Source organism: Microplitis demolitor, chromosome 6, assembly GCF_026212275.2.
Source record: "Microplitis demolitor isolate Queensland-Clemson2020A chromosome 6, iyMicDemo2.1a, whole genome shotgun sequence".
NCBI classification, from domain to species: Eukaryota; Metazoa; Arthropoda; class Insecta; order Hymenoptera; family Braconidae; genus Microplitis; species Microplitis demolitor.
Genome location: NC_068550.1, coordinates 15,500,785 through 15,516,224, shown reverse-complemented (window position 1 = coordinate 15,516,224; position 15,440 = coordinate 15,500,785). Strand labels below are relative to the sequence as shown.

Here is a 15,440-nt window from a genome sequence, read left to right as displayed (position 1 = left end):
ATATATTTAAAAGAACTGGAAATTATTTGCAAAAGTCGAAAAAATATAAGAAGGATAAAAATTTTTTGAGGGTATGAAAATGAGGAGGGCAAAAGATAGGCTGTCCAAAAGAGGCGGAGCAAGAGCTAATCGTCGGAGGAGTCATCTTCGTCCGTCCACTAGTGGAGGGATGGGGCTCACCAGAGCTCGACTCTTCCGTAGTGGCAAGCAGTCGCTAGCAAAAGCTAATAGTTGTCTGGCAGAGAGTTTGACTTATTATTGAAATCAAATGAATAATCTTCCTAAATGATTGACAAAGTGCCATTTGATCAGTTCTATTTCTTATCAATTTATATTCTCCATGGAAATAAACCAACAAAAAAATTACGATTTATTTGAAATAAAATTGTTTCAAATATATTCAACGCTTATGTAGTCTTCATTACCGGATTCCAAATTTCACAGGTTGAAATGATTTATCTACTAACATTATCATAAACTATCATTGAGGAGTGAGGAAACTTGTATTGAGGTTCGGAAAACTAAGGGCAGTTTTGACATTTTTCTGAATATTGTTACAATATCTGGGGAGAAGGGATGAGTTAGCGTCAAGATCAAGTTAAAGCATTCGAAACAACCAGCAGTCATACGACAGTATCAAACCCTAAAAGTATTTGTAAAAATTTTAGATTCGGAAAGTTGAAAACCAAGCAAGTGTCAAATTACTTTACGGACAGATTTTTGAATTTTTGAAAAACATTGTTTGAATTAACAATTTTATCATTGCCATTTAAAATATTTACGTAGTGAACTGACGAGAACAAAGTTTCAAATAATACTAACTTTCAACTTGATAAAAAATATTTTGTCCTTAATTTCTAGTAAATGTGTGTTAAGTTATTAATAGTGGTGAACCATTGCAAGTAGTGAAACAATTTATAATTAGTGAAAAGTTTTATTTAACGATACTTGTGTTGTTTCAATATATAAATTTAAGTAGCAAACATGAAATTGTGGATTATTGCTGGAATAATTACAGTAGTAGTTTCGACTACGTCTGCTGAAACTAACAGAAATAAAAATAGAGGCAGAGGATCTATGTGGTGGTACGTAAATAATAAGTGGTCAAATTTATAATCTGATTTAGCAGTTAGTTGATAGCGGTTCCGATCAAAAGGTTTAAAAACACTAATTTTATAAATACCCTTATAGATAATAAGAATCAATGATTTTATCTTTAAAATATACTGGGTATTCTACGAATATCACATCTAAGTGAATAAAAGCATCTTAAAAAATTTTTAGTGTAAATTATAGTAGTATTATAAAAATTATTTTTTTGCATAATTGAATTGAAAAAATTCAATAGACAAAGATTTAGACAATCACTTGTAGAATTTAAGATGATCAATATCTATCACTGTTACATTTATATATATATTTGCAAACATGTCCATACAAATAGTTATGATCGATTTTTATTATTTCAACGATTTTAGTTTGCATAAAATTTAGATTTATGTATAAATACATATATATATATATATATATATATATATATATATATATACTGTTTACTTCTTCAGGGGAGATTAAATTCTTGGGAATATCTTCTCACGTGCCACACACCGCTTCTTTGATACCGTAAGCAGTGAATTCCTCTTTTGGTTAAACTTGAATGAATAATTAATTAATTACAGAATACACTAAGAACAACGAAGGATAGCATATTGTGTAGACTGAGGAATTCCCACGACTATTTGTTTGCTTATACTCTCATTCAGTTTTCTTTGATCGATTGATAGAATGCTATAAATATTAATCGCTTGAATGTATTCATATTTTTTTAATCAATTTATATTTTAAATTAACTTTTATAATGAATGAATTTATATTTACTTAAATTTTGATTTTTTAAATAATTTTTGATGTGGATTTTCTACTACGGTTTATAGCCGGCTTGAAACAATTTCGATGTTAATAACACACTCACAGAAACGTGAATATAATTAAAGTAACAAAAACTTCAACAAATAAACGTTGTTTGTAGAGGTGTTTTAGTTACTGCAACCTAAAATTTTTCTGAGGGCGATAAGTACCTTATTGTTCTTTTTTATGCATAGGGGTATAGCGAAGGCAGGTGAGCCAAATAATCTTTTACCAATGTCACCGACTTCATTACACATGGACCAAACAGTTTATGGTACGCTCCGTAGGAAGCAGAGACGATTAGCACGGGAAAATCCTGGAGTTCTGATGGCAATCGCTCGAGGTGCGAATTATGCTATTTCAGAATGTCAGCATCAGTTTAGGAATCGCCGATGGAACTGCTCGACTAAGAATTTTTTGAGAGGCAAAAATCTTTTCGGAAAAATTGTGGATAGAGGTAGGACTATATAAATAGGCAGATTAACAAAAGATATTGTAAAAATAATATTTTAATATGTTTTATAATTTTTACGTTTCGACTTTAATATTAATTATGGTATACGAGATTTATGCATCTCTTTTTTAAAGGAATTGAGAGTAAATGACATTATGATAATAACGTATAAGTCTGCATATTTTAAGCAGTCACAACTTGTAGATCACGTCTGTTCCAAACCTGATATTTCAAGATTGTTGAAGAGTAAACAAACGGTCTGAAAATAGCTATTTACAAAAATTAATTTAAATTTATAGAATCACATATCAATAGAATAGAGTCTATCAATAAAATATAGGGTTGATATTGATAGAATGGTTACCTGCGTTAAAATCTGTGGACAAATTATCCGTGAAAAATTATCCGACAACAAAATATTCCCGCGATAAAAAATCTGGCGAAAAAATATCATCGCGACAAAAAATCTCTGGATAAAATATCGTCAAGATTAAATATCGACAAGAAAATAATACAGTATCCCTTTTTTCTCAGGTTTTGTGTGCGTGGAAAAATAAAATCTATAAACCTATACACTTGAAACAGTACGGTGCCTTTTTTTCAGGGGTTTTGTGTGCGTGGACATCTGAAATATTATTAAATTAATCAACGGCGCCAAACTTAAAATTTCGGAAATCACAAATTCGACATGAATAATTTTTAAGTTACTTATGGACTGAATATTGCAATTAGATTTAAATATTTACTTGATATTACAAATTTTTTAAACGAAAGAAATTTTTTTTTAAATTGAAATATTTTTTTCTTTATTTTTAATTTTTTCAAATGATTCTGTTTTAAAAATATTTAATCTTGAGGATATTTTATCTAGAGATATTTTGTCGTAGGATATTTTGTCACGGGGATATTTTATGGCGGATATTAACGCGTGTCACCTGCAAAATCACATTGAAAAACCATGAGCAATCTATAGATATTTAAGATACCGTGAAATACGTTTTAAGTGGCTCCAAAAAACTATAGTTTTGCTCATGGCCTTAAGCGTATAATAAATTTAATGTGTGTTAAAATAATACACTTGTAACACACTTAGTTTAAGAGTGTCGTCTTCTACTTCAAGAACTGTATGAGTAATATCAAAGCGTTCAGAAAATATGGAAAATTTGTGAAAAAAAAATTTCCAGCAATAAGCTTGCGGTCTAGCCAGATTTGAAAATGATTGATAGACTAATTTTAAACATATTCAAAAAAGTGATTTTTTCTTTACAACGATATTTTTGTATTAATTTGAAATCTAATCACACACACATTTACTTTAACGGATATTGATTCATTATCCTAAAAATAGTCAGAATATCAGCTTTTTAAAAGAACTTCAAATATCGACATCGATGAAATTCGGTTTTCGAAAATTCGACCAAAGACTGTACTTTTCTTTAGGCTGAGAAAATTAAAAATTTCTTTAGAAAAAAATTAAACAATCTATGAAAATATATTTTCGATCACAATACTCTTACATTTCTCATTCCATAAATATCATTTTTCAATTGTATACTTATAAGTAATAATTTTTTCATCTATAATAATCATGATAATATTTATTTTTCTCTTATAGCGATTTAAACTTCAATACAACTATTTTTTCTTTCCGCATAAAAATTTATGTTTGTGGAAAGTCGATTTTTATTATATAGATATTTTAATAAATGAAATTGATTAGCGTAGTATATATTTTATAGTCAAAGTTTCCATATCAATAAATGATTTTTACTTTACAGAATTATTGTTAATATTTTCATTCGATTTTTAAATTATTAACATAAATATAAATTTCTTAAACTACAATTGTTTAATGCATTGAAATTTAAATATATTGAAGTTAAATTTTTAGAAAAATGGATTAAAAGAAAAAATTCTGAAACTGAATTCCGGGATTCTTAACCTTTTTTAGCAACTTTTAGGGAGTATCTGCTTTTTAAGGATACCTGCTCGTGGTCACGGAATTTTACAGTAGATTTCTATCAAAATGAGAAGCTGATATTACATGAATGCGAATGTAGAATAATTTCGTGTAAAATAAATACTTTTTCTAGAACTTATTTATTTAATGTTTCAGACAGAAATCATCAACTACTCGTTATAAAAGTTATAGTGTAAAAAATTTCATTATTGCTTTATAAATACGGGGTATTTTTATATAGCGGATATTTATATATTAAGCGGTGCCAAAAAACCAACTATTTGTTGATTTCTCGCCATAAAAATTGATGATTTTCGAAAATCAAGTTTTTATCAGATGTTGACGGTTTGAGGTACTAGAAAACTATTGTGACTATGTCGATGCGTGTGTGCGTGAGCGTGTGCGTGTGTGTGTATACTTTCAATAACTATTTAATAAATCTATCGATTTTAATGGTTCATGTGGTAATCGTAAGTGCTTGTCAGCCGTCGGCTTTCCTGTGAATTTTAGATCATTCGATAAAATAGACTTAGGGAAATTTGAAAATTTTTTTTTTTATTTTTTTTTTTATTTTTCAGCTTTAGAACTTGACAAAACACGTCGATTGCCAGGAGAACCTTTCAGTCGGTTAATTCGGTCGAGAGAGATTGTTTACAATAATATTTCAATATTAGACATTCACCTTATTTTTCCGGCTTAGCACATGAAGTAATGATCAAATGTTTCAAAAATTATCAAAAATTTTCGTCTTTTACAGTCTCTTGAATAATCAATGAATAATTTATCATAATTTGAGAGAACAATCTATTTAAACCAAATAAATAGATTTATTTGACTGAACAAAATCATTAATTTCATTCAAATATATATTTGTTACTAGTTAACAAATCTTGGTTGAAAAAAAAGTCCAAATAAAGATTTTTTAACTATAAGCAAATCATTATTTTATTCAAATGAGCCATATCTTTGCCTCAAATAAACACTAATTTGGTCCATTCAAGTATGGGATTTATTTGCCTGAAACAAATCTCATTTGGCTCAAATAAATTGTTCTCTCAGTGCGCGGCTTGTTGGTTACGGAAACTTCGTCAATAAAACGTGGAAAAAGTAACTGTTTTCTAAATTTTTCCCAAATATTCCATGCTTGAAGACTATGCATTTCATTAACAATAATCGTGAATAAAAATTTAAAGTTACTTGTTTTTTGGTACTCATTTTTGAATTTTTGATTTTTTTAATTTTTTTAGTGCATGGTAAACATAGCTCAAAAAGCTTGAAAACGCAGATGCATTAAGGAGAGTATTCATGAGCTTGACGAACTCAAATGTGTATTCAAAATAGTGTTTTTCAAGTTCTTCGAGCTCCAAAACGATAGAGTTTCGGGGCTGGCCCACAGAGCTAACTGTTCTCCAAGATTGTTTTCATAAGTAAACAAAAAATTATAACCAAAGATACCCAAGTAAAGGTCCTTGGTAATTTCTTGGTAATCGTAATTTCTTATTTTCTATTCAAGTAATATGGGAAGCTATTTTTTTTTTTTTTTTTTTGATTCTATACCTTGAAAACACATTACTATACAATAAAGTGCTGGTTTTAATTTTGTTGAAAACTAAATGCCTTACAATAAATAACGTCTCTTATTATTTTATGACGATTTCAATTTTTCTAAAGTTACTTACAGTCAAACTCAAATTTATAGTAAATTTTAATATTATTTTACTGTTCTGATGAAACGGTAAGACTTTTTATCATTAAGTGTTGTAAGACTTTTTTTGAAGATCATTTTATTTCCCACAAATTATCTTTTGAAAAGCTTTTAGAATTCTTGAGAACTTTTAAGTTATGTGCATTTAATAATCAATTCGTTTCAAGAAATTGTGTTCTGGTCGCATGCAATTGATTATAAAATGAAAAAAAAAAAAATAGATATTTTAGCTAAAAGGTATTAATCTACGATTATCTAATCGGAGAGAAAAAAGTAATATACTGATTAACGTAAAAATCACCGATCAATATAATTTTTTTCCTTTGCTCAATCATATCCGTTAAATCACTGGAAAATTTTGATTTAAAATTTATTTAAAAATTTTTCGGCTAAACAAAATCATTTTAATCAGTGATTTTTACTCAAATGAGCAGACTAATTTTTTCTATAATTTGATAATCATAAGATAAATATCCTTAAGTTCAGGATCCACTATTTTTCATTTTATTATCAATTGAAACAGCCGAAACAATTATTTAGAACAAAAACTTTTAAATGCAAATAACTGAAATTAGAAAATTGAAAAAACTTTTTTGCATAAAATTTGTGAGAAAAAAAAATGATTGTCATAACAGGTCCTATGAAACTTGAATAAATCTTGTAATTTCGTCATAGAAAAGCCAAATAATAATAAAATTTACTATGAGTTCAACTTTGACCATAACTACTATAACGAATTAGACATCCCATAAAGTAACAAAAATAGCCTTGCTCATTATCGTACAGTAATCCGCTGATGAGTCATAAATTTTGACATTCGGAAAAAAGAAATATTTTTCATGTTCTTTAATTGTAAATAGAAAGTAACGATAAGTGATCTATTACGATTACTAATAATTTCTCAAATTTTTGTAAGACAATTATCTTAGAATCCGTCACCAAAATTTTCTAATTTATGTATATGTATAGAAGGGTCATTTTATGTCAAATCGACGTTAGTTGGAATCGACCTCTTCCAAAGTGGATGAAATTCGGTCAGAAGTTTTGTTTCATCCTATAACGAAGTTTTAACAACGAAAAAATAATTTTTCTCAATACTTATACAAATTCAAAGGTTTATCAATTTTCAAACCTTGCAAGAGAATTTTTTGAATTTCTTGAGAACCATTATAGTTACAAGAATCGGATTTGGTTAATTTTAAAGAGGGTAATTTGGGCTACGAAAAAAAATGTATTTGAAAAAAATATTTTAAAGCATCAAAATATTACAAAATTTTGAAATAATCCAAATTGAATGAATCAAAACTTATATTTTTTTTTGGCTTAAATGTTTTCATAGACTACTTTTTATCCGTCCTTAGAAGACCCTGAAATGTTCAGAAAGGTGTTTTCTTTTTTTCGGAGATATGAATTTTTTGATTCAGAAAAAAATTTTTGTTTCTTTTTCACAACATTTTAATCGAATAATTAGTACATCATTAATTTGTGAAGTTATTCGAAACAATATAAATAACGAAAAAATCCAACGTTACCGGAAAAATAACCCTGTGCAAATATTTTTATAAACAAAAAATTATTTTTATGCTACTACCGCGTAAACAAAAAGCTTTGTAATGAAAACTATTTATCGGATCAGATCATCAAAACTCTCATCTTGAAGGAAAAGAATCACAGAAGATATGTGCTAAGTTTGAAATCACAATACTAAAAACTTTTTGAGTAATAAATTGTAAAATATATTGTTAAACAATTGATCTATAACAAATATTAATATGTTCGTATAGTTACGCATAAACTTTTGTTGAGGATAAAAATATGCTTTCTTTGAGGTTTAGCTGAGCTCGATAGCACAGTTTGTGAAAAAGTGAATCCGTTTGCAAATAACTATTTATTTTTAATTTTTTATCAGTGCGAGTTTTTCATTTACCTGCTACCGCGTGCCCGAGCTTAAGTGGTTCTCACAGTTTGTCTCAACGAGGTTCACTGGTGCGGATGCACCATAGCAACATTGGATAGAGCCGAGCTGTGAGAGTTAAGCCAATACTCAAAAAAAGCGTCTTATTATCCCCAACAAAAATATGTGCATTACTCCACGAAAATAATAATATTTATTATGGATTTCGTCAATTGTTTATAAATTTTCGATTTCGAACTTTTCGAACAATTTATAACTTAAAAAGTTTTTAACATTTTGATTTGAAATTTGGTACACTTTTTTTACGATTCTTCCTCTTCGAAATGAAAGTTCTGACTATCTGATCCGACGAATAGTTTTATTTCGGAGCTGTTTGTTTACGCGGTCGAAGGGCCCCCCCCCCTATTCGCCAGCTCAATTTTTGAGATACAGTGCAGAAATTTTAGGAGGATTTTTTTTATTAAAGTAATTTTGGGATGTATTTAAAAAAAAATTGTGTTTTTCTGACACAGTCTAGTATTTATATATACATATTAAGGTGATTCAAAAAATAACAATTTTTTTTTTTCTCGCAGACAGGTTCAAAAGTTTCATTTAGCTAAAAAAAGACGCCTGTGAAAATTAGAACTTTTAATATTGACATTAAGAGGTTCCGCATTGCACTTTTCTATTTTCCATAAGAATAATCTGTAAAAATTTTTTTTTGCGTCTTTTGATTTTTATAAGTAGCTAACGATGCATCATAGGAATAATTGGCAGGCATAATTTTGTATGTAATTAAATGCTCTACAAAAAAAAGTTTCTTATCATTTTTTGATAAATCTATTTGTTCAAAAGTTATTTGAGATTGAAGTCGAATTCATATTAAATTTTGAGATCTTTTTACTTTTCCGGGGAAATTATCAGACCGATTACAAAATATCATAAGTCCTTTTTTGTAGACAATTTTATTCCTTAGAAGTTATTTTACTAAAGTTTTTCCGAATTCTGCATTGTTTTCTAGTTATTTTCATTTTAATGTCAAGCTCATAAAAAAAATAGTCTTCCGATCGATTTTAAGAGCTTGACATTAAAATAAAAATAACTGGAAAACATTGCGGAATTCGAAAAAACTTTACTGGAATAACTTCTAGGAAATAAAATTGTCTACAAAAAAGGTAACATGATACTTTGTGGTTTTATCCTTAAATAACTTTTTAACCGAACATGATAACTTAATTCTGTAAAAAGTATCTCAAAATTTGTACGAATAGCTTTAATTTTCACTATATTACTTGTTTTTCCAAATATCTTGTCTAACAATTTGATGATCTCAAAAATTTTACAAAAAAAATAAAAAAGCTTTTTTTTTGTATCTTAGTCTTTTAATAACTTCGGAATGGTAAATCATAACTCATTTCCTTGAAATTCATACTTAAGCTTACAAAATGAGTATTAATCACAGTATTTTAGCTTTATTGTATTTACATAAGAAATCTTCTTTTTCATTCTGGGTAGGGCCGGATGGCTTTTTTTATCTTATTCTTGAACTTTTCATCTAATTATTCGATTTAAATGGTTCTTGAGGTGATCGAAAGAGCTTGTTAGCCGTTGACACTCCTGAAAATTTCAGACCATTTGATGAAATAGACTGAGATAATTGAGATGTGCAAAAAACATTTTAATGATTACTCAAAAGCTATTAATGATAAGAAAATTTGATCTCAGGAGCTGAAAAGTAGAAACTTCAAGCTTCAATTGGGTTTTCGAAAGTCGGGGTACAAAAATATATTCCTGAATTTTTCGAAAATTTTCTTAGCGGGAAGTTAATAAAAATACAAAATTAAATGAAAATATCAGAATCTGTGAAATTTTTCATTTTCTTAAGAAAAATCGCATTTGTTTTCAGAATCCGAGACTTTTCAGTTATAATTTTTTTATCTCAGGACAAGGTTTGTTCAATTTGAAAAGAATGCCACCCAGCGCAGTGGGCTGACTTTTCCTTTTATGTTCTTTATCGATTGAATACAAAATTTTTTCCTAGCTAGGCTTTTTTAACCAAACACCACTCTGAGAATTTTCAAGGAGTTATGACGGACCTCAGAGTTCAAAGAGATGAGAAAAAAATTTTTTAATATTTCATTAGGTTTTTACATTAGATATTATTTTCTTCAAAGAGTTGTCTGAGTTGCAAAAATATATACTAACATAGATATATTCTCGCAGTTCCGCGTATTGTACGGCATTCAGATCTCCATGGATAGAATTTATTATTATTTTTAGTCTGGGATAATTTCCGATCATCCAACAGTTACCAATACCAAAGTACCGGCAATGAAATATATATTTTATACTTGTTTGTTAATTTTTTTATTACAACTATTTTAATTTTTTAAAAATAATTAATAAAAAATCCATCAATATTTGAATAAATTGAAATATTTAAAACGATAATTTAGTTGGTATCTTCAACTAATTAAATTTTTAATTTGCTTGCAATCGAAACTAACTAGTCAGATTAATTACTTTATCTTAAATAAGTTGCTTATATATCTTAAATTTTTCGTCCGACATTAATGCTTCAAAAAATTTTCATTATCTGTATAAAAATAATTAAAGATCAATAATTTAAAGACTCAACATTTTTTGAAAAATTACGATTTTAAATTTTTCTTTAATCAGTAGATTAGTTGCCAGTGCACTAATAGTATTTTATCTATCTTGTGGGATCGGTATTATACTCTAGTGTGAGTGCCAATACACGCGAGTATAATACTAGATTTCACTAGATGTATACAATAGTTTATGTAATGAATGGCCGAAGTATAACGTCGTTAAATAGCTACAGTCGGCGTCATGCAACCGGAATTATAAACTTTACAAAATTTAATTATTACAAAAAAAAAATTGATACTACATAGAATATGATAGTTTATTTAATAACATCAACTCAATAAGAATATCAAAGTTTTAGATAGCATAACATAATTTTTTTATTACTTAAATTTTACGATTTTAATAAATTATTTTTAACTTCTCGTTAAGAAAATTGAAAATTTTTAAAAATCGGGGAAATTATTGGTTTCGGTTCGACTTTCGAAAACCGAATTTCCATCAGATTTTGACGTTTCTAGGTTCTAGGAGGCTATCCTGACTAATTTCAGGATGATGTCCGAATGTATGTTTGTGTGTACGTACGTACGTACGTATATAAATTTCTATAACTCTTTAATGGATAAACCGATTTTGATCGTTAAGGTGTCATTTGACGTGGCTCGTTAATATCTAAAAGCCGTGAAAAATTGAGCTTGATCGGTCAAATTTGTTCGAAGATATTCCAAAAGTAAAATTTTTTTGAAAATGTTTTTTTTAGATAACTTTTAATGTGCTCGATGGATCGATTCCAAAATCTAATCAGCTCTAAAACTTTATAGGCCACGCCGAATGCCACCTGAACTATCAAAATCGGTTTACTCATTCAAGAGATACCGTAGACGAAAGAATTCAAAAAAAAATTTTTTCAACTTCCCGCTAAGTAAATTGCTAATTTTCAAAAATTCGGGAAGTTATTGGTTTCAGTCCGATTTTTAAAAATCGAATTTCTAAGAGATCTTGACGTTTTGAGATTCTAGGAAGCTATCCTGACTAATTTCACGATGATGTCCGAGTGTATGTATGCATGTACATACGTACGTACGTGTGTATGTATGTATGTATGTAAATATCTGTAACTTTTGAACGGATAAGCGGATTTTAATCTTCAAGGTGTCATTCGACGCGGCTTGCCAATATCTAAAAGCAAAAAATATTGAGCTTAATCGGTAGGACTTGTTCAGAGATATTCCAAAAATAAACGTTTTTTAAAAATGTTTTTTTTTTGATAACTTTTTATGTGCTCAATGGATTGATTCCAAAATCAACTAGGCTCTGAAGCTTCATAAGCCGCGTTGAATGCCACCTCAACCATTAAAATCGGTTAATTCGTTCAAGAGAAACCATTGTTGAAAGAAAAAAAAAAAATTTTTTTTAGTATTTTCGTAATTTCTCAAAAACGACTTGATAAATCAATTTCAAAATCTGATCAGCTGTAGAACTCAATAATATGCGTCGATTGACACCTTAATCGTGTTAATCGGCTTATTTGTTCGAGAGATATCGTTTGATTAAAAATCATAAAAAACGTTTTTTTTCGAAAACAAAGGCATACAAAAGTATTTTCAAGCTCGAAGAGCTCGAAAATGTATTTACAACAATGTTTCTAAGCTCGAGGAGCTCGGAATTTAAATTTAATTTAAAGTAATGCAGGTAGTTTCATATAGGTATTGTAACAGTGCGGTTTTGATTTTCGATTTGAAAATCGAGCGCGAAAATCTAAATGATCTAATGGCCATCTGTTATCATAATCGTATCTAATTTGACGCTCTGCAGTCACCCGGGGCCCTGTCCGAAGTCTCCTAGATCGAATCCTACTTGGATTTAGACGACTTGGGGTGCTTCTACGTCGCCAAAATGTATTTATAAAAAGGCCAACAAGCACTTGCTCGAAGACTTAAGCCCTGGCTACCATCTAGAGTGGACCAGTAGAGTAGTGAACTGATGAAGCTTGGCAAGGTCCCTACTCTACAACCAGAGTTCAGTTGACGAAAAGAAAATTCCACTAACATTTATGATGTTAACATCGTAATTATGGACTATACTTTCATTATCATCAATTTCCAAATGTCTCATTTTTAAATTTACTATGCTAGTTACATTTTTACACTATTCAACATTGTAATTTTAATAAAGACTTTGAGGATTAAAAATTATTTCAAGAATTACAATGTTAACATCGTAAAAATAATAAAATAATAATTACAATTCAAAAACTATATTTGTTCCTATATTTATCTTTCTATTTACTTTTGAATAAAATAAATAATTCGATAGAAGTTATAAAAATTACGAAGTTAGATCGTAATTTTTAAATAGTAACTGCGTCCTCCGTAAGAAGCGCTTTCGTGATTTACGTCTGTTTATTCAAATCATTCATATGGATTTTAAAAACATCGTGGAGCTGTAAGCCCTTCTATGGTCGAGTGGTACAAGTCATTCGAGTGATACCAACCTCGAGTGATACCAACCACGCTGATTGTCTAAAAAATCAGGTGAATACTAGCTCGTACATAATATCTATCACTATGTGATGAATCACTTAAAGGAGACGATGAAGGTAAACTTCCATAGCTGCAATCACGGTCCTAAGTGATTATAAGTGGATGAAGTCTTTATTAGGTTATTGAGAAGAAGTTGCGTCTCACCACTAATCTGAAAACTGAAGACCAATACAGGGAATTAGTACTATGGGGCCTCATTCCAAGCTCCATTTCAACCAGACCCTCCTTATTTCCTGAGATTAGAGGAGTGATGGACCCAAGTGAGGTTGGACTCGTGGTGGCTGGAGGTGAGGCACTTACATGCACTGCATGTTTAAAGGTCTGTTGATGTGAGCTTATGTTCACATTTCGCTTTTATAATATTATGGTAGAGGGTAGTGGATACGCAACACGTGTATGCCCAAAAGGGTGAGAAAACGACCTCCGGTTAAACGGAGGTAGACTTCGGTCCTCTTACGTTAATTCATTGGTCCAAGGCATCGGAGATTTCGCACTTGAAAGAACTCGGGTTCGAATCCAGGTGTTGGACGATTATTAATTTATTCTTTTTTAAAAATTTCCCTTCAAATTTTACTATGTTTACATCATAATTTCTACTGAAGAACTGAAGACTTTGTATTACTTGTCTGAAGTATTATTTTTTAAATGAAATTTCCAACTCTACATCGTAAAAATTATGATTTGAAAGGTATGGTCCGCCACTACAATTATCAATCGGACAAATTACGATGTTAACATCGTAAATTTTAGTGGAATTTTCTTTCCGTGTACAATTTACATGAGCTGGCCTAGCGATAAGTCTATTAGTCATTTAGTCCCAGTGATCAGTTCGTTTTAATTTATTGTGTCCATATTTGAGTTTCGTCGCCCGGCATTAATAACTGCAGTGAAAAGTTAAAATTAAGTAAGTCGTGCCGATACAATTTGAGAGTGCTGCATTGCTGCTGGTCATTTCCTCGGGTTTACACCACCGAAGATTGGGTCCAGGTCGCTGCTGCCACGTTAGCTGTTCAGTCACGTTTATTCTACATCGAGGGTCAACCCGAAGTTCTGTTCCAGCCTACGTTTTTTGCCGAGGTCTACAGATTCTCTCTCTTGGTATGACATGCAACGTATCACCAACTATACCGTAAGTGGGATTCATTTTCCCCAATTAAAATTATACTTGGTATCCCCCCACGTAAAATTGAAATATAAAATTTTAATCCTAAATTTGATCTAATTATTAAATTATTTAATTATTATCTAATTAATCTAGTATTAATTATTATCTTAATTAATAAAGAACAGTAAGAGGTTATACAATTTAGCTGATATTGTGCTAATCCACGCATGCGCACACCGATTAATTGAATGCGCATGTGCAGTCTAGAGATTTTCGTCTCATTAATAAGGTAGCTAAATTCAAAGTGACGTCATAATAGAGAAAGGTGATAAATTAGTTATTGGCTTGAATTATTAAGTAAGGATATATTCCGTCCATTTCACTCGAATGTAGTGGTTTAATATAAAAAATTAATGTTTTAATATATATTAAATCACACTTTTGACCAATCAGTAAGTATTATATTTCAATATAAAATTTTATAAGGCTGACTGTAGCCATTCAATGACGTATTCTTCGACATGAGTTACATAAATAATTCTAATTTGAATTCATAAGTCAGAATTATTTGGATAATTGAATTTCTATCAATAGATAATTAAAATAAGTTTTAAAATTGTTTTTCAATTAATTAGATTATTAAAATAAATTTATTTGATAATCGAAGTAATTTAAATTTATAATTTGTTTTCAAATCAATAATTAATTCAAATTTAATTAATAATTTGGATGAATTGAATTCAAAAATTTTCTTTTTCATTGATAATTATAATTCTTACTATCTATTATTCTAAAAAACTAAATAATAATAACAAGATTTGATTTAGAAAATATATATAATTTTTTTCAAGCCTAAATTTCTGCATACTCTTCAAAAACAAATAAGTGTACTTAAATTTGCACTAATTCAGTTTTAAAGGAGACTACTAGTGTGACCGCCTGAAAAGAAGATGATTTTTGGAAATTTTTTGAAAAAAACAATGGTATGAAATATTTAAATATTTCAAGGATATATTTATGGATAAATATACAATGAATACAAGATAAAACTTTTACTAAAAACTATTTGAGTTACACACATGAAATTTTAATATGTCATTTTTGAACCTATAAACTATCGAAATGGACAAAACAAAATCGATTTTCATAAATTCCCATAGAGATTCTATGAGAATGAATAAGTTCTATGAGAAGTGATATAGTTAAGTATACGGCCTTACACATACAGCTATAAGAATCTATTGGATTTTCCAAGCAG

General features: G+C 29.2%; 1 protein-coding gene across 1 annotated transcript in view; it reads left to right on the top strand.

Annotated features, from left to right (window-relative positions):
- Positions 1-223: 223 nt before the first annotated feature.
- The window catches only part of LOC103578711 (protein Wnt-1), a 57,985-nt gene continuing 42,768 nt past the window's right edge, over positions 224-15,440 (top strand). Inside the window, exons 1-2 of the mRNA XM_008559869.2 lie at positions 224-1,085; positions 2,103-2,365. Of these exons, the coding sequence (XP_008558091.1) occupies positions 985-1,085; positions 2,103-2,365 (364 nt within the window). The 5' untranslated portion in view covers positions 224-984. The remainder of the gene's footprint in view (positions 1,086-2,102; positions 2,366-15,440) is intronic.